The 27,116-nt window shown below is 40.1% G+C and overlaps 1 protein-coding gene across 7 annotated transcripts; it reads left to right on the top strand.

Annotated features, from left to right (window-relative positions):
• Positions 1 to 944: 944 nt before the first annotated feature.
• LOC124051825 (endophilin-B2-like) lies at positions 945 to 19,037 on the top strand. 7 transcript variants are annotated; one of them, XM_046375532.1, is made up of 12 exons: positions 945 to 1,388; positions 4,064 to 4,205; positions 4,795 to 4,806; positions 5,041 to 5,169; positions 5,728 to 5,861; positions 6,088 to 6,180; positions 8,685 to 8,747; positions 11,879 to 11,902; positions 12,044 to 12,133; positions 12,611 to 12,711; positions 15,858 to 16,101; positions 18,451 to 19,037. In XM_046375532.1, exons 1-12 carry the CDS (start codon positions 1,326 to 1,328, stop codon positions 18,556 to 18,558), a joined length of 1,203 nt encoding a protein of 400 aa, XP_046231488.1. In that variant the 5' UTR covers positions 945 to 1,325; the 3' UTR covers positions 18,559 to 19,037. The 7 variants fall into 7 exon arrangements, with proteins under 7 accessions (XP_046231488.1, XP_046231490.1, XP_046231491.1 ...); XM_046375534.1 differs by lacking the exon at positions 11,879 to 11,902 and having other exon boundaries at positions 947 to 1,388; XM_046375535.1 differs by lacking the exon at positions 8,685 to 8,747 and having other exon boundaries at positions 947 to 1,388.
• The last annotated feature ends 8,079 nt before the right edge of the window (positions 19,038 to 27,116 follow it).

Genomic DNA, 27,116 nt, shown 5'->3' on the forward strand with positions numbered 1-27,116 from the left:
TCTTTCTAAAGTTTGTTGACACTCCGCTATTGATTCTTTTGTAACTGCTGATAAGTGTAATTCAAAATGGAGTGAAGAACATTTGATCCAAACATTATGGAGTTCCAGTTTTTCCTGATTTAAATCGTACCAGGCCATTAGTGTAAAGATATGAATAAGCAATAAAGATGGAGTGTTTAAAAAAAATGTGAATCCTGTGTTGTTTTTCCGTGCTTCCCTACAGGTTATTACACTGTGATAAATAATTAATGAACCGGAGTTGAGTCTGGAACTCTGCATTATGATGAAAACACATGTCCAAGCACAAAGAGGTCATTTCCACTGAGGACAGGGCGGGACATGTCCCTCACATGGTTACATGCACCTGATTGCACTTGATATGATCTCCTGTGTTTTGCCTCTCAAGCTGCACACAGCGTGTCCTTATTGTAAATCAACAACGGGACCAAACTCACAGGACCAGTATCTGTTTACAAGATTTGGCCATACAGGTCATAAATATATACAATCCAAGTGAATTAAATGTTTCACTTACATACTCGTTAAAGGAAATAATTTGCATTTGCTCCTTGTATTTGTGTCTAACAATGCAGAGAGTTCAGTTTTATCTGTTCAAGTTTTGAGATCTGCCTCCACCCACGGGTGTGTCCAGAAAGGGGCCTGGTGCAGTAATGCGGCGTATTGTTTTCTTTTGCATGTTGCCAACTTCTCAAGGTACTTGGTAGGACTATTTATTATTAAATGCTCCTATTGTGAGTCACATTGGATAAAAGTGTCATCTAAATGAATGTAATGTAAAATGTAAGAAAGTGTAAGACATTGTGATGTGTGTAAAAACTGACGTGAGAAACGCTAAATGAAGCTATCCTGATGTGTGAATATGCAAACATACTTCACTCCACCCTGGAATAAATCAGGTTCCACCTTGGCCACCCCAGTGTGGACACGCCCCTGCCGCATGACAGTGGAGATTAATGGATTCAATAAACGCAATGCACAATGCATTTTAACATCCTATTCTAGATAATCCACGGATTTTACTTTGTATTCTCCATTAGATCCCGATGATCTAAGGTAAGCAGAGGCTATCGTGGAGGCACAGCACACGCTGCGGGGTCACAGGGGTGGGGGGGGGGAGTCGTGACTTGCAGCCCGGTGCTGTGGTCTCTTTAAACGCAGGGCGGTGAGCAGATTTCCGATCGTCCATGAAGCGGATTACAGCTTGAGTCGTGCGTCTGCTGCTACATCATCTCAGCTGATCCGCAGGATTCCCTTCACGGGGAAACAAACAAGCCCCGTCTGTATGCTCAGCTCACCGCGGCACCATGGATTTCAACGTCAAAAAACTGGCTTCTGATGCAGGGGTCTTCTTCACCCGGGCGGTGCAGGTAAGCCGCTGATAATGTGGACTGCTTTACCGTCACACTGTAACTGCGTCCTGTATGGATGGAAGAAAGCTGCGGGCCACGGTGGTGGATTTATACTACAGTCACAGAGCTGATTGTGGCGTTTTAAATTACAGTTGTAAATTTGAAATCAGGTTTTTTTTTTTGTTGTTGTGGTTGTTGTGCATTTGGACAAGCGAGGCCAGCGCTATAAGCCGATAAAGGTTTGTCAAGACAAGCCTCGATCTATTATTGATGGCTGTGATCGAGTGAAGCCTATCATCCATGTGACACCAGCTGACTCCCTGGTCCCCTCCGAGTCATCAACAGGAAAGGCCTTCTTCATGGGACAAACCGCACAGGCATCAGGCTTTTTACTGTGTAATGTGCTTTGTAGCATTACTGCCCGCCTGCTCCACTAACTGCCAATTCTTTGTGTTGGTGGAAAAGAACATGGCACAAACCTCCCTTTAAAAAAGGGGCAATTAAATGATTCCTCTTGTGTTTTGAACTGTACATAAGAGACTTACTTCGACTTACGAATTTAGCAGGATTCATTGAGAATATCGGCATGCACCTAATACTCCAAGAAGCACTATTATTCATTTTATCATTGGTTTTCTTTTTGGTTGTGCACCCGGCTCTGCCATTCAAAAATACATCACCGACAGAAATCCATTTTTTCCCCATTAGAAGTTCTCTCTGTGGACCTTTTGTATGTCGAATTAATCTAAACTTCTTATCGATAAGTAGCCTAAACGGTCTTAAGTGATGTTATCATTAATGCACTTGTACTGATTATCAAGAAAGATTTGAAGATTTTCCAAGGTAATCTTGCAAGGGATATGCGATGCATTCATCAACTACAGGCTGCACACTACAAGTGTTACGGCACCTATTAGATAAATGTGGTATGATCTGGAGAGCTGTAACTGAAGTTGTCATATTTGAGACAGGCAGCAGGTATGATGTAGAAAACCATTAATAATGAGAGTTTTGCACTGACTGGAAGAGAAGTGTGTTTCATCATCATCACCAGTGCAACCAGAAGACATGTCACCTTAGGGCGTGCTCCCAGTGCTCACCAACAACCCTGTCAGCTACTGCACTTTCATTTCTGAGTACGTTCTGCAATGTGTGACTGCTCCATGAACGCAACAGGTTCAGATCACTTTTCTGCATGTTTTCCAAAGGCATTGTGGGAAACACAGGAAATCATTGACTGCAGAGGAAGCTACCAAGACATACTGAGGGACAAAAAAAAAACAAAAAAACAACAGATGTCTACTCTGCACAAATTAAGTCTTGGAATGCACTCACGAGTGTATAGGCAACAACAATATTTTCCATATTTACCAGTTTACACTCCACAACTGCAGTGTGACCCAGAGTAGACCACATCTGCAAAGGGGATCAGGAGCAAAATCAAACTAGGGGGGGGCCCCCTCCTGCCAAGCATTTTCCTGTGTGCATCCTGCCTTTATGGAGCCAGCAGAAAACCTGGTCTTTCAGTCCCCCAGCGGTCTGTTGTAGGTGTAATCTACAATCACACCCATTAGTGATGCCGGGTGTAGATTTTGGCACAAGGCCTCTCTGCAGTGTATTTCACATGATATTCTATTCACATCCAAATACTGCATATTTTCAAACAGATATATAATTTACCTGTCTAAAACGGCATCAAATGTAGTAGTTCTGATGTTTTTTCAGATAAATTCGGATTCATCACATTGTTATGGTTTGAGGATAGTTTAAAGGTAGGAGACACCATATTTTTAAGGTTTCAGCTGTATAATTTGCCATGCATCCTGCAAATGCATTCTTTTGTAACAATGACCACAGTGATAGACAAGACAAGCGTTTAATCTAAAACACATTACATGTTCGTATTGTTGTAACATCTATTGCTGCACTGGCAGTCAGTGAGGTTTCACAGAGTACTATAGCGCCCCATGGACTAGACAGAAGTTAGTGAAAGGTTAATTAAAGTCCCACAATGTAATTACCCCACAGTGAAGCTGGGGCATTAGGGTCCCTGAGGGTCTGGGCTGGGGCCTGGTAATTCAGCTTTGGATCAACTCTGTGTGACTGAAAAAGAGTTGAAAGATGTGACACGTCGTTTGTCATCCATAAAGTTGTTGCCAGTCAGGGTTTTGGCCTGCTCTTACATGACACTGATGGTGAATTCTTCAGTCATCTGCATGTCTTCAGTGTCCAGTTGGCTGCTGCCTTCTGTCAGTCAGACCTGGCAACAAGCGAAGAAAATGGAAGGAGAATTCAGACAGCACCGCCTGATACCACAGATGGTGTTTTTGGCCTCGCTTCTAGAAGTGAAGTCGGTGTTCTCGTCATTTTCTACACAGTTCACATTTGGACATCAAAGTTGGTTAGAATAAACTGTTTTGTTTTTCTTTTAACTGCTACTGATGTAAAATAAGGCTTTTTTGATATGATCTGAATAAATAGACATGGTGCTTTCTTTCACCATTATGAAGAGGTTTGATATTCAGTGGTACTAGTAGTAGTAGTATGCATGTCTAAAAACATGTACACCTGAAAGACTGAAGCACAGATTTATGTACTTATATATTTTAGCTACAGTGTGTGTTATTGTAATGTGATTGAAGTGAAGATATGCGTCTGAGGTGTACACTCAGGGTCCTGACTTTGCCTCCCAGTTCACAGAGGAGAAGCTGGGCCAGGCTGAGAAGACGGAACTGGATCCTCATTTAGAGAACCTGATCAGTCGAGCCGAAGGAACCAAGAACTGGACCGAAAAGATCTTGAGACAAACAGAAGTTCTCCTGCAGCCCAACCCGAGTAAGAGAAGGAAGAAAAAATAAAAAAGACATGAAAAGACATGTGACCTCCCAAATGGCAATTACACCCTCTCACAACCAGTCATCCTGCCACATGGAGTCCTAGAAGAAACAAATAATATTTCTGATTTATGCAGATATACTTGGATAAGTAAGAAAACTCAACTCAAAAAGCAAAATTGTAAAAATAGTTCATTTCATTTAAAATAATTGTAAAAGAAATTCTTTAGTGCTTATACAGTAATCAGAAGGCCAAAGATCACAATTTGTTACCTCTTGGACCCCATGGATATTGGTTTGAAATATAAGTCTCCAACAAGCAGGAGGCAAAAGCTCCGGCCATTTTAGAAAAAGTAGAGGAAATGTTGGTAAAAGTAGTTTCAAGGTCACTTTGCGGCAGCTTTGACATATGATGTTTTGCCACACTTTTTTTTAGCCCAATCACTCAGTGTTGTTACCATCAGTTTTTAGTGTAGCACACAGAGTTTTCACATTAATCTGTAATGAACTTAATAGACTTAATGGTTCATGGATCTTGGTTGTAATGTCTAATCCTTGACCTGTGTATTTTTTAACCCTCCATGCTTCAGTTGACCAAACTGGTAAGTCATTTCCCACAGTGCTGTGTTAGGATAGTGTGTGTAAACTCACCGAACTTGAGCATCTTCAATATTAATGAGTGCAGATGATATTCAGTGTAGCATATCCTAACATACAGCATGGCTCCACCTTTTCATCTATATGTTTTTTCCACAACATTTTTTTTTTCATTAAATCGTTGTAAAGCTCCCATCAGTGAAACAAGACATAATGCATATTTTCCAACTGTTATCTAGGTGCACGGATAGAGGGGTTCATCTATGACAAACTGGATAAAAAGCTTCCCTCCAAGGCGACCAATGCAGAGCTGCTGGGCCAGTACATGCTGGAAGCTGCCAATGAGTTTGGTCCGGAGACACCATACGGTCAGTGGAGCTGTTGCTGAAACTGATATCGTCGCAGCTGATGGGACTGTCTGCTTTCTGCTCATGAAGCTCTAGAGGTGCTGGGGATATTTTCCTGAAGCCGCAATGATAATTAAATAGTTGGTAGATCAGTCCAAATATCTAAAGACTCGACAAAATCAAAAAACACTTAGACCTCATCTTGGACTTTAACACAAGTGACTTGTGACTTGATTTAGACCTGAGCCTTTTGACTTGAAAACACTTGATTCCCCAAAGCCCAAAGATTATGAAGCCTGATTAAAAGATTAAAACCATGATTAACCAATCACCAAACCTGGGTAAATTCCCTTTGTACCCAAACAGTTCTTTAATACCAAACTTAAAATGTGAAAAATTCTGTTTTTACATTTGATAAACTAAGACTTGGTCCCATCAGAGATTATTGTGCTGGTTTTTCTGCTGCATTATTCAGAATGACTGAAATGGCTGGATGACCGCTGAAAGTTCAGATAACACAGGATCAATATGTCAGATTTGATATTTTGCGTAATACAAGTGTGCATATACAAATCGTAGGCAGTACCCTGATCACAGTGGGAGAGTATCAGAAGAGACTGGGAGGAGCCGAGCGCGAGTTCCTCCACACATCAGCCGCCACTTTCCTCACTCCTCTGCGCAACTTCTTGGAAGGAGATTGGAGGACCATATCAGTAAGTCTGAGTGACTGACTGATTTACTTGCTTAATCATGAGTCCTTGGTGCTTCGAGACATTGTGTTTGTATTAACAGCATCTGAATGAGGAGAGTTAGATTTTTGCTGTGCTGTTTTTTTCATGAGAAGTCAGTGTTTGCCTCATTGTGTTAGCTGAAATAGAAATCTAGAGTTGCAAGGTTTGTTCCCCCGATTTCTGATTGGCTCCCTTCTGTCCTCTGCAGAAAGAGAGACGATTGCTGGAGAATCGAAGGCTGGATCTTGATATCTGCAAAGCACGCCTGAAAAAAGCCAAGCAGGCAGAAGCAAAAGCAGCAGTAAGATGAAATTTCACATTGTCGCTTTTGTTTTTGTCGTTGATGTCGTTTTTCTTCTTCTTCCTCCTCCTTCTTATGTGTATCAGTATCCGAACCACAGTAATCATAAGACCCACAGCAGCTGAACTGTGCAGGTAGATTGGAAATGTGTTGCACTTCTTTGGCAACAGTGATAACACTGAGAAGCCGGGTAGTGGTATCACAACACCTGCATACATGTAGAGCCGTGTTTGTGTCCACCTGATGAATGTCCAGTACTCACTTTATGGTAGCTCTCTTTTGGTCTCCTCCAACTCCTAAAGGAAATAGCTGACTCTTCAGTTGTTCAATAGGTCACTATGTTCACCAGCTGGTTGCTAACCGTGTCTGTATGGTGTGTGATGCTGAGCAGGTAGCGTGCAGTGGGTTTGTCAGAGCTTGTTAAGATTAAACCGCAGCCGGGATGATTAAAGTGAAACCAAAGCAATGAGCTGAAGTATGTCAAAACATCCGCAAATGTGAGCGGAGCTGCATTTCTCTTCACTGTGAGAAAGCCCTGTCACCTTACATATATCCATTTAATCCACTGTTAACATAAATGATTGTTTACTGCCGCTTTAACAGCAGTCATGTAACGTGTTGGGCATTTTGATTTTCTAAAATCAAAATCATCAAAAATCCAAATTTTTTGCAAAAGCAACAACTGATATTAATTCACCACAGTTTGATATTTTATATTATAAAATTATTTTTGGTATTTTTTTATATTTAAAAATACTTTTATATTAATATGAAAAAACGATGTCATGTGAAAGGTGTCACCCATTAAACAGAGCATTATAACCTAGCTCTGCAGCTCTGTGAAGCTTTTCAAACTCTTTTAGCTTTAGCTCTAGCACATAGTTTTGTTTTGATGGGAGACTGGTAAACTCAGCCTAAATAAATGCACTACCTGCTGCAACAGACAACAAAAAAAGCAGAACTTTTAGCAGTGGTTGAGACCAAAAAAGAGCTAGATTTAAGATTTAATAACAGACTTACATCTAGAGGTATTTTTGTGTTTAGTAATCACTGCAGTTGGCTTTCTCTGCCATATCTGCACATTCTGAAAGTGATTAACTAACATACATTTTCACATCAGGCCAAGTTCTTGCTGTCTTTAGAATAACTGGTTATTTTAGTCTTATAATGCATCAGGTCGGTTGCTTCTTCAGACGGCATGGCCTCACTAACTCAAATTTGTGAAAAGCTTTTGAAATGCTCTGTTGGCAGCAGTATCATCAGTGATTCTGCCTGCTGCGCCTGCTGCATGTATCTCAACCTCAATAAGATAAGCTTCTTAATGCCTTGTACTGATTATGAGACTCTTTGTCTGAAGCCATTACACTTTGCATATGCTTGTTAAAAAAACCTGAACGCAGACAGACGATTGGCAAGCCAGAGAATGAATGTTAACATTTTATTTTGTCCTGTCTTTTATTGCGCTCACATACTACATTATACAATAAAAGGACATAAAAGTGTTTGTAACTCCAGAGGACTGGTGAGGTGAAGTCACAAATAGCCAACACGACAGATGACAGATGCTTATCACAAAGCAAGTTCAACTTAGTCTGGCTCTCTCTGGATAACCTTGTTTCAGGGAGTGAAACATTGGTGGCCCTGGATAATGTCCTAATGTCAAGACAGACTCCAGAATTTCTACATGTGTCAGGGTGATGAAGGTAGAGTTTTGTTGTTCAGAGACAGCAGGGGGCACCCTTCTTACAGCAAGGTGGTAACAGCTGTACATACAGAGGCTGGTTCGAGTCGATCACATAACTCTTTGGGTAGTGTTTAGGATAAAAGCTTAAAGAGCCTTAAAATAAGTTTTAAAAAATAAAAGTCAAGAACATTTAGCCTCTCTTGTCTTACTTGCATATGAAGCTTCTGTATGTTGCATCAGTGTGAACAGAAAAAACAGAAATTAAAAAACAAAATACTCAGGAGCTGTATGTTTATAGTGATATTGTGAAACTGATATTTATAGTTAAGAAGTAATCCTGATAATTAAACCTGTACCATCCAGCAGAGCTGTGGAAGACCATAAACAAGCTGACAAAAGCTTAAGTTCATGCTAACAATGCCACAACAAAGGAGCAGATCCATCAACATAATAAGAATGTAATTTGAGTCCAACTATTTATTGCTTTAAAAGCAATTAATGAATTATTCATAGTGATGAGGTGTTGCCTGAAAGCCAGCATGTCTCTTACAGAATGTCAACACACCTCTGAGCTCCTTGTAACGGAGGTTATAGTTTATTTGAATCATAGTTCATAATTAATTTCAGGGACTTTGATACCACACACAAACCACCAACAGTCTACAGTACCTTCTGCTTTCGAAATGATTTGCACTTGAGCTGCTTCTGCTTTTCTTTTCGCCGATATGCTTTTTGGCTCACGTTTTCGTTTGTCTGCTTAATGACTCTAACTGCATGACTGTGCCAACGTGTCTTTCCTCCTCCCTGCTCTCGTTTGTAGGCTGCACCTGATTTTCAGGAGACAAGGCCTCGAAATTATGTTCTTTCTGCCAGTGCATCAGCGGTAAGCGCTCACAAGTGAAACAAATGGCACACATGCAGAACATGCACGAGCTAGGCTGAAAAGCTAACTGGCATGCAGCACTAGAACACTGGCCTTTATGTGCCGTTCAGCCTAAGAATGGACACCAGTAGACTAACAAAATGTTCAAATCAGACTATGTAGCTTTGAAAATAGTAAAGTGCTCAATTGGTCTGCTTTGAAAAGTTGCTTATGGTGGTTAATGTTAGCTAATGTTTCTTACTGGGGATGATGCATGATCATTATTGGCTGATATAATATCAGCATTAATCCAAAATCCTGCTGATATGACAGGATTTCAGTCATGCATAATTGGCCGAAACCATTGGCTCTGTAGCGTAGATTTTGAAAAGCTTTGTATTTTATGTCAGCATCTGCTAGTGGGCTATTATGATAATGCTGGGCATAATATTATGTTAGTCCCATTACAGGAGAGACTTGATGTTCCATGCAATGAGGTGAAAAGAAATATGTGCATGTATCAGTAAATGCTGCCAAAGTTATAGTTTTTTGCAAGACTGTGAGCAGCTCTGTGGCATGATGTTATGACATGAGTGTGTTTGTGCATGTTTAGTTTTTGTTATTATTGTTTGAATCCCCTTAATGTTCCTACCTTATATTGATTGAAAGTCTTATATATTAAATGAAACACATTATGAGTCATATACAATAGCTCCACACCAATATGATCTGTCTCTGAAAAGACAAAGTTGAGTTTTATAGTTGCACTGGTCATTAGAACAAAACAGTATATCATATATACTATATAAAAGATGTTTGGTGGCCCTAATGTGCCAAATTAGCCACACATATTTGCAAAAAACAAAACCCCAGTTAGCAAAAAGATTTCATCAGAAAAAGCAACAACAAAGCTGTTGCTAGCTGAAGTTTAGAAGTGCGTCAGTTAAACTATAACTTTCAGAGGTTCGAAACGCAACAGCGTTAAGTTGGATCACTGTGTCAAAATGGCAGCTTGTTGGGCACGAAATCCCTGTAAATTGTATTACCTCAGACTTCTGTTAAACCATGTTTGTAGCAGATTTAATTAGACCTCAGAGTGGTGATTTCTATAGGGCACCGCAGCTGCAGGCACAGTTTTTAAAGAAAACAGAAGAAGAGATCATGCGATTTTTTTTTTTGTCCTAAACTTAAACCTCAAACCACAGTTTAGATCACCTTAGAACACCTTTCCACCCAGTATCTATCAGAGAAGTAAATGGAGGCATCAAATCAGAATTAGGAAGAACTGCAGAGAAATATGGTTGTGTTTTCTGTGTTGCTGTTGTTGTTGTTGTGATTTTGCAGTGAATGGGATATTATATAAATGGCCACATTAGCCCCACTGTCAAACAGCTTTGTAGCGTGAATACGTTTGAGGCATGTTCACAGTCAGTGTGTGTTTCTTTGTGTTTGCTCTGCGACTAAATCAGCTGCAAAACGACTGGGAGAGCTGGGATGTGGCAGCGGATCCCAGTGTGTCAGAGCAACCAAGGAAGGTTGAACATGTAAACATTTGTCAGTAACCTTAAAATAGGATTTGAACCTTTTCGTTCTGGACTTTTTATGTGTGGTCGTAGAAATGTAAGAACTGTCAGTATCCTTTTAATTTAGTGTGTGTTCTGTGGAAGACTTTTTTAATACAAACCTTATCCTATCTGATGATCCTATCTGATGAGGCTTCTTGCTCACCCTGCCATTTTGTTCAGTCATTATCTGTTCACTTCCATGCCAATGGAAATTCTGGCTGAGTTACTTAGTCAACAAAACAACTCTGTTGTGTTTAACAAATATCACTTTTAGCTTAGCAGCTACAGTGAAGTTTAAATAACTTTGGAATAGGATATTTTCAATTTGTAATCAATAATTTAGCCTTTTTAAACAAATCTCCAGCCTCATTAGTTGTTTAGGAGAATGCTGCAATGCTGTTTTCCATTGGCATGGAGGTGAATAGGTAATGACTAAATTCTCATTTTAAAGTGAATTTAAGGTAAATTTAATATTACCAGTGATGCACAAAGGAAAATGGCTAAGGAAACGACAGCATCATTTCATATTTTTAACTCTTAAGTTTGACTATAAAGGTTTGTTTATCAGTTGTTAAGTTTATCAGTCACTAACATTTGAACATGTTGTCCATCTGTGTATCTCAATTAAGCTTATTTTATTTTCCAAATGTTATTTTAAAAAGAATACGCTAGTTTTCATGTAAAGTATGCTACGTCTATATTAATAGGAAAGCTGCTGTCATAATAACACATGTTGAACACAGGGGGGTGCGATACAACCACCGTTCATCAGGCCTAAATGTGTGCAGAATGTAGAGTAAAGTTCAAGTTCAGTTCAGGCTGGTGGCCAGAAACAGCAGCTGTCAAACAGTCCACTGAAGCATTTACCATACACTCCAGCTTAAGTCAAGTTCAGTGTTTATCCGTAATCCCTAGGCACACACATTCATTAAAAAATATAAATTATTTATAAAATTCACCATAAAATTAACAAAATGTTAAAAAAAAAAAGAACGTTAGCCACCATGGGCCTCGCTGAAGCATGAGATGTAACTGTGAGAGAGTGATGTGGGCAGAGCTGCACTCAGTTGCTGTCACAGATTTATTATACAAAATCCAACAGGACACTACATAAAGTATTATACGACATCAAATCAAAGGAGAACTTGTAAGCAGGTTAAATTTGGGTGCAGAGCTGTGCAGCTGCCAGATATATCTGAGTTGCTTTACTCATTTTTATGTGGATAAAGAGCGAAATAAGTAACTATAACCTATTCAGTGCAAAGACATTGTCTGATACTGAAGACACCTGCACCTCAGCACAAAAATGACATAATAATAATGACATAATAACAGAAGCAGACTTTAATAATAAGATAGGCCTTCGTTAGTCCCGCAGCAGGGAAATTCTCCATTCTCAGTTCTATGTTATCTTAGAAGCAGGCTTTAATCCAGCTGAAGATGAATTTAGATTCAGTAGTTCCTAGTCCCCCTCATAGTTTCAGACAGTTCACAGACATGCCTTATAATTATTCATATAGTCAACATGATTTTATGTTTGAGTCTGAGTCTGACTGCTTTGTTGTGTCCTCATGCTGCTTCTCTCAGCTGCTGAGTGAGGAAGTGGACAAAGTAAGTATCTTCACCACTAACCAGTGTGTGTGGCTGGTGGTCCGTGTTATGTGTGAAATGTGAAAAACATTACATGTGTTGGTACACACCTTTCAGCACTTCTTTCTTCTTCTTCTTCTTTTTTTTCGTTTCCACTTGCAGGCAGAGCACGAGCTTCGTGTTGTGCAGACGGAGTTTGACCGTCAAGCTGAGGTCACCAGACTGCTACTGGAAGGCATCAGCAGCACACATGTGAGTGTTCAACACCAGTCGTGTCTCCCTCTGTGAGCCAGCAGTGCTGGAAAACTGTTAGTCACAGTCACCAGACCATCAGAATGGAGAGGAAGTGCACATGAATCACTGAACTGACCTTTTCCAAAAGACAAAGTCCAAATTACACAGAGCTGCACAATCATCAAGAATTACTGAACACATGTTCATGTATTATTCATAGTGAGCTTCTTGTCTGTCTGATGTCTGCATTGCTATCTGCTGTGGCTCCGGTCCTGTGCAGTGTCTCTTGTCCTGCTGCCATATGACAGGAATTTCTTAGTTTGGGATCACTAAATAAAGAACCCATGGGCTTTTCTCCACCTTTAGAGACACAATTCCAACAAGGGTTATGTTGTTATAGTTATCACCCACTAACAGACACATGAGCATAAAATTTCGATTCAATCAACAACAAATTTGCTGAAATGTTCTTTTTAATCTTTTCTCCCCATTCAGCTCAACCACCTTCGTTGTTTGCACGATTTCGCCGAGGCTCAGGCCACTTACTACGCCCAGTGCCATCACTACATGCAGGACCTTCAGAGGGAGCTCAACAGGTGAGGATTCGCTGCTGTTGATAGCTTTATCTGTAACATAGGTGGATTAGATTAGGATAGTACTAACAGCTACTGGCTTAGTCACAAAGCATAGTGTTTAACAAACTGTGAGACTCAGACCAGACAGTGTTGTCTTTGGCACACACTTCCTCCAGCTCAGTCAGAATCACACGTACCCCCTACAGTTTGTAGGTTGTTGGGAAATGTGGACCTTTTTAAATTTTTTTTCCCCAAACAAGCACAGATGCTTTCTGAGGACAAAATGTAAGCTCAAGATCCTGTGGGTGTCTGTGTGTTTGTCATTTTTTTTATGCTTAATGGCCACATAACAGGAGAGCACTGCTCTTTGATGATGAGGCGTTTTTAATTAATCACCCGTAACTTCATTTATCCACCCAAAGGAGACTTCAAAAGGACTTAGTCATTAAACTAGAAGAAGAAGAAGAAGACGAATCAGCTTTATTGACAGTATATATATTTCTACATACACACATGCAACACCTGGCAAATTACATGCAGTGAAACACACACAGGAGCAGTGGGCAGCGTCAAGCACCCGGGGAGCATATTGGGGGGTTAAGTGAATCTGTGGAATACAGTGGTATGAAAAAGTTTGGGCACCCCTGATCATTTTCAGGATTTTCCTTTATAAATCATTGGTTGTTCGGACCAGCAATTTCAGTTAAATATATCATATAGCAGACAAACACAGTGATATTTCAGAAGTGAAATGAAGTTTATAGGATTAACAGAAAGTGTGCAACAATTACTTAAACAACATTAGGCAGGTGCATAAATTTGGGCACCACAACAGAAAAATGACATCAATATTTCGTAGATCCTCCTTTTGCAGAAATAACAGCCTCTAAACGCTTCCTATAGCTTCCATTGAGGGTCTGGAGTGTTTGGGGTCGTTGTCTTGTTGAAGTATCCAGCCCCGGCGCAACTTCAACTTTGTCACTGATTCTTGAACATTGTTGGCAAGAATCTGCTGATACTGACTGGAATCCATGCGACCTTCAACTTTTACAAGATTGCCAGTACCTGCACTGGCCACACAGCCCCACAGCATGATGGAACCACCACCAAATTTTACTGTGGGTAGCAAGTGTTTGTCTTGGAATGCTGTGTTCTTCTTCCGCCATGCATACCGCCCCTTGTTATGTCCAAATAACTCAATTTTACATTCATCAGTCCACAGCACCTTATTCCAAAAGGAAGCTGGCTTGTCCAAATGTGCTTTAGCATACCTCAAGCGACTCTGTTTGTGGCATGTGCGTGGAAAAGGCTTCCGCCGCATTACTCTCCCATACAGCATCTCCTTGTGCAAAGTGCGCTGAATAGTTGAACGATGCACAGTGACACCATCTGCAGCAAGATCATGTTGTAGGTCTTTGGAGCTGGTCTGTGGGTTGAGTTTGACCGTTCTCACCATTCCTCGCCTCTGCTTATCAGAGATTTTTCTTGGCCTGCCACTCCGGGCCTTAACTAGGGCTGTGCCTGTGGTCTTCCATTTCCTCACTATGTTCCTCACAGTGGAAACTGACAGCTTAAATCTCTGAGCCAGCTTTTTGTATCCTTCCCCTAAACCATGATGTTGGACAATCTTTGTTTTCAGGTCATTTGAGAGTTGTTTTGAGGCTCCCATGTTGCCACTCCTCAGAGAAGATGCAAAAGGGAGAACAACTTGCTACTGGCCACCTGAAATACCCTTTCTCATGATCGGATTCACCTGTGTATGTAGGTCAAGGGTCAATGAGCTTACCAAACAAACTTTGTGTTCCAATAATTAGTGCTAAAGGTACTCAAATCAATAAAACAACAAGGGTGCCCAAATTTATGCACCTGCCTAATGTTGTTTAAGTAATTGTTGCACACTTTCTGTTAATCCTATAAACTTCATTTCACTTCTGAAATATCACTGTGTTTGTCTGCTATATGATATATTTAACTGAAATTGCTGATCCGAACAACCAATGATTTATAAAGGAAAATCCTGAAAATGATCAGGGGTGCCCAAACTTTTTCATACCACTGTATGTTTTGCCCTCTCCAAATTGTATTTGGAAAACATGAATATCAGCATGGTTGGATGAAGACATTTGGATCGAGGTGCAAACAGTATATAAACGGAAGCTTTGTTCTATTTTGCACAGAGGTCTATAAAAACGACTGTTATATTAGAAAATATATAGTTTATATATATCCGAAAAAAAACTACATTTAGGATTGCTAATTCATCCTTGAATTGAACACATCCCAATGCTAACAAAAAATTTTGGAGAAGTACAACTTAATGAACTACACATTATAGACAAAAGTATTGGGATGGGGCTGTTTTCCAGGGTTTGGGCTGGGCCCCTTGCTTCCAGTGAAGGGAAATCTTAATGCTTCAGCATACCAAGACATTTTGGACAATGCTATGCTTCCAACTTTGTGGCAGCAATTTGGGGAAGGCTCTTTTCAGTTTCAGGATGACCAGAATGGGTGAACACTTTGGCAGACAGAAATATCTTAAAAATTAAACGACTGACAGTCTGACAGTCATGAAATGTTGTACAGTATAAATTCCAGTTGTTTTGGGGATCAAGTTCTACCACCTGATTCAAAATTAGCTCTTTCAAATACAATGACACGCTGCACACATTAAAAACAAAATGTGCAGTTGTTCATTGTATAAACATGTGAAAATACATCATTGAAAATTGTGACTATAGGCTACTGTTATCAGCATTTGCCAAGAAAAAGTGAAATAATAATCTTCCTAGGATAGCGAAGGAATACCGTGTCATACTCTGCCTCTGATTGGCTAGTACTCGTTGCCTTCGTTGGCTGGGTTGGTTAGGTTTAGGCACAAAGAGTGATGATTGGTTAGTGTAGAAAACAACAGGTATTTCAGTATTCTAGTGAGAGTGTTTAAATGTGCGCAAACTTCCAAATTATATTGGAAGGCTTGTGGCCAACAAAGAAATCTAGCACATATGTTATGGGCCTGTCCAAATGAGTCAGGCACCTAAGTCTTTTGACATGGAACATTTTCACTAAGCACATTTGGATCAGTGTCTCATCTTTATTGCAGGAAAAACTAGGCTGGAAGTTCACTTTGACTACTCATATCCTACAATTGTTTCCTAATATTCTCACAGATGTGCTAATGTCAGTGGTGCCACCATCCCCTCCTCTGATGCTGTCTGTCCCAACCCCGTCCCCTCTGCTTTCCTGTCTGGGTCATCATCTCCTGGGGCCATTGTCTCTTCCACATCCAGCCAGAGGCCTGGCACACTCACTATGGAGCTAACACAGCTCCCTGTCACAGGTACAAGGAAGGCCAAGGTCCTGTATGATTATGACGCCCACGACTCCAGCGAGCTTTCCCTGTTGGCTGATGAGGTACAGTAGGATAGCCGGGTTCACTCCACACGCTATTATCTTCATTACACAAGGGACAATATCTGACTTGTTATACATAAACAGATTTATCTGCTTCCTTTAGGCCAAAAATAAAAACGTACTAAATTAAACCTTCAAATGGATATATCAATCAACCCATTTATCCATCTATTTTCTACAACAGCTTGTTCCTCCATATTTTTGAAGTTTCTCTTTAAACAATATTCAAATGCCCATATGTATGTTCATGCCTCCTGTCCATTTCAGCCCTAATCTGTTCTTATCTGTTCCTAGCGCAGCATCAGTATCAGAGATTGGAGACAATATTCTCAGTTCTTATTTTGAGCAAAAATGTATTTTAAAGTGCAGTCAGAGCCAGTGTATTCAGCAGTGTGAGTTAGACCAACATTTGGGTATCTTTCTGGTCCAGAATTAGATGATCCAGTTCCACAGGATGAGCTGTATTAAAGTGATTTAGAAACAAAAGTCATCTTAAACAGGGCAAGTTGCTTGGGATGGATTAAGCTTATGCAGCTATAATTGTAGCCAAACTTACAGCCCTCTTTTGGCAGCTTTCAAGTATTTGCAAACACAACATAGCCATGACATACTATATTAAATATGTCTGCATAAGCCTTTTGTTTTACCAAGCTGCCGGGGCCTATTGTGTCACCAGAAGGAAATGTATTGAGTCAGATAAACTTGTGTCATTGTCAATAGGACCTGAAGACTATACGTTTGAAAATAGAGAAAATCTGAAGGTGGATTTGGAAAGAAGTGAGCTTACCAGGTCTTTGAAGTCTGCTCCTCAGCTTTCAGGCTACAGTAGACTTTCAGGCTCCATTAGTTGCAACTAGCAGATTACAGTCAATTTGCATTGTTTTGACAAAGTAGTGCAATGCTAAATATGTTCCCCTGACGTTCATCAGTTGAAAATGTGCTGAAAACATATTACAGAGTCTGAGTACTGACCTGTACCTCGTGTTATTGTAGCCAATCTTTTATTTGATCATCATGCAGAAGTCTTCCTGCAAGTGTGTGTATAGTGTTACAAGTGAACCTGGTTGAACTTTTTAAGCTGTACAAACTAGATGACCTACGGACAGAATCATACATAATATCAGTAGTAACCTGCATATTAATTCACAGTTCACAATGATTTAGACCTCAGTGATGTTTTACATTAGATTACAGAGAGATTTTGTGGTAAAATATTAAGAAAGTAAACGCATAAAATCACTGTTTTATATTACATTTATGCTTTCTTTTTCAAAGTAACCTCTTCAGCTTTCTAACAGTTTCCTTTTTTTAATTAAATATGAAATTGATTTGAAGATTTGAAATCTGCATGGCACAGCAAGGAGGATTTTGATTAGAAGATAGCTTAGTGTAAATATGTGTAGTGAATCTACTGAATCACAGACTACAATATGTGGCACTAAATCCTGTTGCTGTATGATGGCTAGAGGTACTTAAGTAACTGAACATAAATGGTGTATACTTTTTTTATTGCCTCCGACCAGGAGATGTTGCCTTTGTTTGTCAGCAGAATAACCAAAAAATCACTTTCCATAAGACAGAAAGAAGAACCCCTCAAATTTTGCAGTGGATCCGAATCATGTCGCAGATATATGAATTTTGCTAAAAAGGGTAGTTTGGGGTTCAGATCCTCCTCCATGGCTCAAGAGAGCAGTGGTGAAAATGATTATTGGCTGGAGGCAACAACCCAAAGACTGACACCCAGAAACGTCCCCAACACAGACAAGTGATAATACTTAGAGGAACATACAGGCATACAGCGACTCTCTGCAGACACCATCACAGGCTTCTACTGGATGACTAAGAGCTGGTACTGATGCTTCGGCCACACATAACCTTATTCAACAAACACTGTCTAAAACATGTTACTGAAATACAGTTAAATGTACACCACATGATGATGAAAATGCTCATCCAAGTGAAAGTAAGCAACCCACTTTCTTTGTGTCCCTTCTGCTTTCAATTTCGGTTGATCGGCTTTCTAATATCAGAAATGACTTTGCTGACAGTAATTCGAGGAAGTCGAGACAGATAAGGAAGGACAGGACAATGAAGAAATTCCGAAGGTTGATCAGTCTTTGGCTATAGAGCAAAAACAGGAACATGGTACAAATATGGTACAAACATGGTACAAGATGATGTACAGTGTATCACTTTCCCCTTTTGTTTTCATTTAGAAACAACCTGAACTACTGAGCATTTTGTTTTTTTCTTTTGTTTATTTTTTTTTTTTTTAAATGGTGTATTTTAGTAAAATGTGTTTTGCCAAAATTGTCTTAAAATGCCTCCTTTGCTCTTTTGTTTCTCCAGCTCATTACTGTATACACCGTACCAGGGATGGACCCTGACTGGTTGATGGGAGAACGGGGGAACGAAAAGGGCAAAGTCCCTGTCACTTACCTTGAACTGCTGAGCTAATCTACTAAACAACAGAACACACACCCAAACACACACACACACACACACAGTTCACTTGCAATGCCAGTCATGTGCATTTAGTACACTTAGTGTGTTCTGGTCCTTCTGGCTATCTTACACGCTTATGCAAACCTGTTGGAAAAAGTTTCTGATGACTAACGAGAGGAGGAAGTTGCAGCAAACACTTGTGGGGAGCATCAGTTTTATTACAGACTTCCAGTAATGTTTCACCAGAGTGTGATGAGACCAGTTAAAGCTACAGCACTTACAGTTGCTCAGCAGTTCAAGTGCTTCTTTTTTTTTTTTTTTTTTGTGAAAACTGGAACTCTTGCAGTTTTTTTTGTTTGTTTGTTTTAACCACATTCATGAGGCATTCAAAGTCCAAGATCTCATGCAATCCATTAAAGGATAAATGATGTTTTGGAGATCTGAGTAGAACCAAGTAGTGGCTATTTAAACATGTATGTTTACAACAGATGGGTAATAATTTTACCATTCACCTTAGTTTTTCTCTTCTAAAAACGTTGAGCTAATCTGGAGGTCTGAGTACAACCAGTCTGATCGTGTCAGCTTCTTAACTTGATCTTTTCAGTGACGTGACCAAGTTTCAAGATCTCAGTAACTGAGCTGGTGAGCATGTTTGTTTAGGACTTGCAGCTTGCCTCAACTCACCAGTCCACTTTCAGCTCCACAGTCTCCAGCTGTGACGGCAAAAACATGTTTTTTATGTCAGCATTTGTTGTTAAAACTCAAATACGTCTCTCTTCCGCTGACTGTCAGTTATAATGAAATTGATTGATTATTCTTGATTTTTAAGCTCCACTCTTGTACTGTAAACTTTATAAACATACAGACTGGGAAGCTTTTAAGTTTCTTTTTCATTTTCAAATGCAGAATTTGTTTAGTAACATCACTATGTGACCAGGTTAATGACACTGTTTGCTGTATATAGTATGTGTTCTCATAACACCCATATGACTTCACTTTGGTTAAGTGATCATGCTTTTCTGTCCTTTAAGCTTTTGCGAGTCTCACAGATGACAAGCAGCTTGACATAACTTGTGCTCATAGTTAGATTCAGTAGCTGTTTGGGTCACAGTTGAAATGTGAATTTTTAAAATGTGTGTGGAGAAACATGATAGAAACTTGTTAAACTTGTTTATTAGGATGACAAACTGATGTTGGCCTAAAGAATGACTGCAACAATGCTAAAGAGAGAAAAAAAACCCTACAGTACAGACAGAGGCCATGACACATGCCTTCCTTTGCAATAACTGTGGCAAGAGAATTTGAAATGATTTGAAACTGAGAGCATCAGTTTAGGGAGGGTAACTTTGTGACAGGAGTGAGTGAATCTTACCATCCCACAGTGACACGGGACATTTACTGTGGGAAAGTTTTGCATGTTTATATCTTGTTTGCTTATTTCAATGAACTGTGACTGTGTAAGTTAAAGTACTCAGCTCCCACAGGGTCCTCCATTGAGGAGATCCTCCCAGCTCACAAAGTGTACACTCAGGCAAAATGGGTTATTAGTCAAAAAATGACATGTTTGGAGGACAAACCAGTTGCCTGAAATCATTTCAAACTGTCGCCGCAGGAGTACACATGTCATTTTTCAGTTTTTCATTTTTCAGTGAATTTCCCGAGGGAAATTCAAGATGTGCACAAGAACTCATCAACAGATGAAGTGGAGCCTTGAGTGACTCCAGTTGTTTGATTATGTGTAAGTGAGTACAGATGATGTAACTTCCTGTTGTATGAATTACCACACGAGTGACACTGTTGTAGTTGTGAGTCATAGCTGTGTGTCATGTGGTAAAGCCTTCAAAGGAAAACCCCAGAGTAGTTTCACTTCCCAAAATACTAAAAATAGAGCCTAGACTGTACAGTGATTTAGTGCATATGAAACCACAACTGTTCCCAGAGGATGATACAGAATGTTTTTTTGTGATTCCCTGATTTGTTTTTTTTTTGTTGTTGTTTTTTTTTTCTAGCTGGAGCCACTATCAGACCTCAATATCTCTTTCCACGAACAAAAAAAATAGTTAAATTTGAATTAAACTAAGGTGCAGTGGTTAGCACTGTTGCCTCATAGGAAGAGGGTTCCAGGTTTGGAACCCTCCCACAATCCCAAAAACATGCACAGTAGGTTAATTGGCTACTCTACATTGCCCCTACTTGAGAGTGTGAGAGTGTGTGGTTGTGTGCCCCGCCTCTCACCCGTAGTCAGCTGGGATAGGCTCCAGCTCCCCCGCGACCCTGACGGATAAGCGGTATAGAAAATGGATGGATGGATGAATTAAATTATGTTTTCCTCCAGCGCAACCCTCAGGATTAAATTGTTTTCGTTAAGGCATTAGCAACGGCTAAATCATCATTGTTTGTGCTCTATTTGTATTTTGCAAAGGTCATAACGCAATGCTTTAGACATTTGGTATTATTTTAACTTATTAGATGTTTCGGCTTTAAAGTCTTTCTTGACCTCAGTAGTTTAACAACATAATCTTGCTTCAAGGCCCAGTATCAGTCGAATGCATTCCACCATATTTAACAGTTTTCATCAGCTTATGCAGATGGATGACAACTGAGCAAACTCAAACAACTAAGGACAGTGGCAACAAAACCATTAAATAAAGATTCAAAGATTTTGCAAATGAAATGTCAGAGTCATGGTTTTATGTAGATCATGACGTGGCAGTTGAAAAATCACACAAGCATAAAATGCTGCGTGAGTGAACCTTGAAGCAAGCTTATATTGTCAGACTTATCATTCAGAATATTCATTTTCTGATCTAAACAGGCTACCTTACAAGGACAGAAGAGCACATCATTTGTCGCATGCTAATTGTAGAAAGTAGTGTGCTTTGATCGCATAAAACACTTACCATTTACTCTGTGTGTGCGTGTGGGTGGGTGTGCGTGCGTGCGTGCATGTTTTATGTATAAATGACTTCAGGATTTCTAATCACGGTTGTTTTAATGAGCAGTGCTTTCCCATTACTATCATGTTTTCATTTAGTGTGTTGCTGTGCCTGGGGGAGGAACTTTAAACTGTCCAGACATCTTATTGTCATTATATTCGTGAGTCACCATCTCTTTTTGCCACTGGTGTGATGTGCAATAAACATGCATGTGTGTTACAGTAATATGTCTATGTTTGGTTCTTATCCTCAAACACAGCACTGATGATGTCTTTCACAAAATACTTTTTTTCCCCCTTTTTTTCAATGTCTGTTAAATAACTGATGGGGAAACACTGTCTAGTTTTGTTAGTAACGTGATGCTTTCCAATTCTTTGTCATCTTGTTGCCATTAAGCTGCCCATGTGACCATTGACCATATTTTATGGTACAAACTCACTATTCCTGAGGAAAACATTTGGCTTTTCGGCTGATTGATGCTCCAATATGTTCACAGCATCACAAGCAGCTTGTCCTGAAAACCACAAATGTGTTAGCCCAGTTCAAGCAGACCAAAAAACCTTCCTTGGCTCGTCTTGGCTAACATCACATAACGTGTTGACATGTTGTTTGTTTTTATTTTCTTCCTCTATGACACATTACACGAGGCAGTAGGATGATCTGTGGACAAAGGGGGTTATAGCTACATTTCATTTTGTACAGAGAAACATTTAAGCCTTGGGCAACAAAGAAACAGAAACTCTTCTGTTCCAGTTTCAGCTTGAACACATTTTCCCGTTCAGGAGTTCAGGAGTTCCCGTTCAGGCCTAAACCTAATGTTGCTGGACAAAATGCCACACTGTGTTTGCAACTTACATTCACAAAACGCTGGAAACTGAGAGCAAACAAAGCACTTTGGGGTCAAATTAATACTATTCTTTCAATTAATCACCACACAGTGAACAATGAAATACAAAATACAGCTATCAGCAGTAAATCACATAACAGACTGTAAAGTATTTGGCAATGTTTCTTTTTTCATTATGAGAAGTTTTACTCAAGTAGTGTGTTTAGTTGATGCTTTTGTATTCTTAAGTAATTATTTTCAATCACAACTTTTACTCATAATTGCAAAGTAAGAGTAGTTTTACATGAGTACTGGTTTTTGGCTGGTTAAATCACCTTTGCTGTGCATTAATAAAGTGGATTTGGTGTTTATTCGCCTTTTAAGGGTATACAGTGGTATGAAAAAGTTTGGGCACCCCTGATCATTTTCAGGATTTTCCTTTATAAATCATTGGTTGTTCGGATCAGCAATTTCAGTTAAATATATCATATAGCAGACAAACACAGTGATATTTCAGAAGTGAAATGAAGTTTATAGGATTAACAGAAAGTGTGCAACAATTACTTAAACAACATTAGGCAGGTGCATAAATTTGGGCACCCTTGTTGTTTTATTGATTTGAGTACCTTTAGAACTAATTATTGGAACACAAAGTTTGTTTGGTAAGCTCATTGACCCTTCACCTACATACACAGGTGAATCCGATCATGAGAAAGGGTATTTCAGGTGGCCAGTAGCAAGTTGTTCTCCCTTTTGCATCTTCTCTGAGGAGTGGCAACATGGGAGCCTCAAAACAACTCTCAAATGACCTGAAAACAAAGATTGTCCAACATCATGGTTTAGGGGAAGGATACAAAAAGCTGGCTCAGAGATTTAAGCTGTCAGTTTCCACTGTGAGGAACATAGTGAGGAAATGGAAGACCACAGGCACAGTCCTAGTTAAGGCCCGGAGTGGCAGGCCAAGAAAAATCTCTGATAAGCAGAGGCGAGGAATGGTGAGAACGGTCAAACTCAACCCACAGACCAGCTCCAAAGACCTACAACATGATCTTGCTGCAGATGGTGTCACTGTGCATCGTTCAACTATTCAGCGCACTTTGCACAAGGAGATGCTGTATGGGAGAGTAATGCGGCGGAAGCCTTTTCCACGCACATGCCACAAACAGAGTCGCTTGAGGTATGCTAAAGCACATTTGGACAAGCCAGCTTCCTTTTGGAATAAGGTGCTGTGGACTGATGAATGTAAAATTGAGTTATTTGGACATAACAAGGGGCGGTATGCATGGCGGAAGAAGAACACAGCATTCCAAGACAAACACTTGCTACCCACAGTAAAATTTGGTGGTGGTTCCATCATGCTGTGGGGCTGTGTGGCCAGTGCAGGTACTGGCAATCTTGTAAAAGTTGAAGGTCGCATGGATTCCAGTCAGTATCAGCAGATTCTTGCCAACAATGTTCAAGAATCAGTGACAAAGTTGAAGTTGCGCCGGGGCTGGATACTTCAACAAGACAACGACCCCAAACACTGCTCAAACTCTACAAAGGCATTCATGCAGAGGAACAACTACAACGTTCTGGAATGGCCATCTCAGTCCCCAGACCTGAACATTATTGAAAATCTGTGGTGTGATTTAAAGCGGGCTGTCCATGCTCGGAAACCATCAAACCTGACTGAACTGGAGATTTTTTGTAAAGAAGAATGGTCAAAAATACCTTCAACCAGACTCCAGACCCTCATTGGAAGCTATAGGAAGCGTTTAGAGGCTGTTATTTCTGCAAAAGGAGGATCTACGAAATATTGATGTCATTTTTCTGTTGGGGTGCCCAAATTTATGCACCTGCCTAATGTTGTTTAAGTAATTGTTGCACACTTTCTGTTAATCCTATAAACTTCATTTCACTTCTGAAATATCACTGTGTTTGTCTGCTATATGATATATTTAACTGAAATTGCTGATCCGAACAACCAATGATTTATAAAGGAAAATCCTGAAAATGATCAGGGGTGCCCAAACTTTTTCATACCACTGTATATGATAAATATGTTGCACTGTTGATGGCAGTAGCTAGATAGATAGATGGATAGATAGACAGATGACTTTATTCATTCCCGAGGGGAAATTAGGTATACATGGCATAAACTTTCATTGTTATGCTGATAACACTCAGCTGTACGTATCCTTAAAACCTGAAGAAACAATTAAACATTAGAAAATAATTAACCAGTGATGTTACTGGCAAAATACAATGCATAGAGACACACGTGTAGAACAGTAGAGCAAAATAAATGCATCTCAGAAATTAGTTAAAATGAGCTCGTAGCATATACGTTGGGAGCAAGGCAGTGTGCCGAACTGATGATGCTGAAGACAAGAGGTCATATTCTCCACTGTTATCAGTCACGTCCTGCAAGCTACTTAGTGAAAGACTGCATGACTCAACTGCAGATTACGTAAACTGTTTTGAGTTGCTCATGAACAGTGAAATGGGTGAGTCATGGGGGCGTAGGTCTCAGACGCAGTAAGAGTTTGTAAGAGGAAACCTCAGTTGTTTGACAGTTCCTCAATGCTTGCAGTAGACCCTTCAGAGATCAATTTTAAATCATTTGTTTGTTTGTTTGTCTTGATCACTTCCTGATATGAACCCTTGATTAACTGTTAATGTGCTATGAACTTTCCATTAACATGGCCACAGTTTGTGTAGATTTGTGCTGGAATCAGACAAAGAAGTGATTTAAATAACTTCAGTGTTTTCACTGGCCTCAGTGATCTGTGGTCCTGAATACACTGTGCTGCTACACTCCTCCTCCTCTCACTGTTTGCAGAGCTATGACTTCACAGTGCCAGAGTATTTCAATTATTTCCATCCTCCCATTTCTCTGTAGTTTTACTTAGTTCTTTGCTCTGAGCTCCTCAGCTCCAGTCTTTCTTTTTATTTTAGGACTCTGCTGAACCAGATATTGTTGTTGTAGACAGACTGACATGAGATACTGCATTTACCTGTGCAATTCACTCTGCAGGTGCAATCAGCACAGCACAGCACTGTGAGGGACCAGAACGGTCTAATAAATAAAGGGATCTAGGCGAGTTTGGATTCAGGTGAAAAAGGTTGGAAACAGGAGGCAGCGAAGCTTCAGGTTCCTGAACCACAAATTCTCTACACACATTCTGAGAGCAGACAAAATGCAAGAACAATATGGCGATAGCATAGACTCACAGCAGGTCATAGTACCTCTCTCCATGACCTCAGAAGCTCAATGAGGGTCCATTAAATAGGGCTGCTGGTTGAGCCCAATTGGTTCAAACCATTATCAAGGGGATCACCCAAAGTCATAATGGTCCATACAATATTATTAATCATAGGTGCTCACCTTCTCACATTTTCCTACCCCTCTGGAGTCGCCAGCTGTGGCAGACAAGAAGTCTGCCACAGTTTTCTGCTTGCCCGCCCGGTACTGCCCCGTAAAGCGATACGGCTGCAATGCCAAAAACCAGCGGGTGACACGAGCGTTGCAAGACGTGATGGTAAATCTCCAATGAAAAGTCTCTGCCTAATAGGTGATACAATACTGTTTTTATTTTTCATTAAGGCAGCCACCTGACAAACACATCAGTGCTGCTAGCGGTCACCCTGATGAATCTAAACCTGAATCTGAGTTTAACCATAAAGTCCCCAAAGGACTTGTAGAATGGATAGACACAACTTTCATGACTCCTTTAGTACCCTTGCAAGAGTAAAGCGCTTGCCCAAATCCTCCCCAGTGTGCCTATACTGATCACTACTGATCACTATGCTAGTAAGCATTAGTCATCATCCTGTCTGTCTATAGTGAACAATGGAATTTCCACTCGCTTCCCAACCTTGAATGCTGCCAGCTGTGCAAGTTGGAACAAACAGCCAAGCTGGAGGCACAACGGCTAGGCCTGAACCCTTTCTCAGTAATATCATGAACTGACGTGTAATGAAGCGTTTGCCCCAGAGGTACACTGCTCAGGTCAGGTGCCATGATTTCATCGTCAGCCTCAAGCCATAAATCTCTTTAATTGTCTTTTGCTCTGTATATGTATCAACTGTATATTTCTAAAATTTTAAAGTTTGTTTTTTTTTGTGAGCACTTTTACACTTATTTTTTTTTTGTTTGTACAGAAAAGGTTTCCATAAACCTGAAACCAAGCTGAAAACTGTGACTGTGGGGGTCTAAATTCAAGTATTCGAGCAAACTCTGAATTGACAGTATAGTCTTACTGATCCTGTTTGGTGTTGGTGTAACAAAAGTCAAAAGTGTTTGTTTGAGTTTTATGAAGAAAATCCTAAAGGCCTCATATCATTAACACCCAAGATTAGAGGCTACAGTTGATCTTGGCAACTTTCCAGCTGGTTGCATGTGGCAGGTAGGTTGTAGAATTTTGCCAGTGTTTATTTTTAGTCATGGCCCTGTGGTAATTTATACAAAATTCACATGTATCAGCTCGCATTGTCAGATCAGGTCTCATTTTTCAGTTTTTCCTCCCACTCATTCAAGTCTCATCAAGTTTTTGATTTCACTCCAAGGGTTTGCCCTTATTCATCCATGCATCTGCGGGGGCAGCAGCTTGAGCAGGAATGCCCAGACTTCCCTGACCCTGGACACTTCCTCCAGCTGATGGCTCCTGCTCAAAACCTACTGCGATTACCACTGTTTAGTCATAATCTGATTTAAATCTGTTACGACTCAGTACAGCTACTACCATTATTGTTACTACTATTGTTATCAAAATCACCATAATACCTTCTGTATACTTCATTGTCATTATCATTATCTACATTCC

This window comes from Scatophagus argus, chromosome 20 (assembly GCF_020382885.2).
Source record: "Scatophagus argus isolate fScaArg1 chromosome 20, fScaArg1.pri, whole genome shotgun sequence".
In the NCBI taxonomy this organism is placed as follows: domain Eukaryota; kingdom Metazoa; phylum Chordata; class Actinopteri; family Scatophagidae; genus Scatophagus; species Scatophagus argus.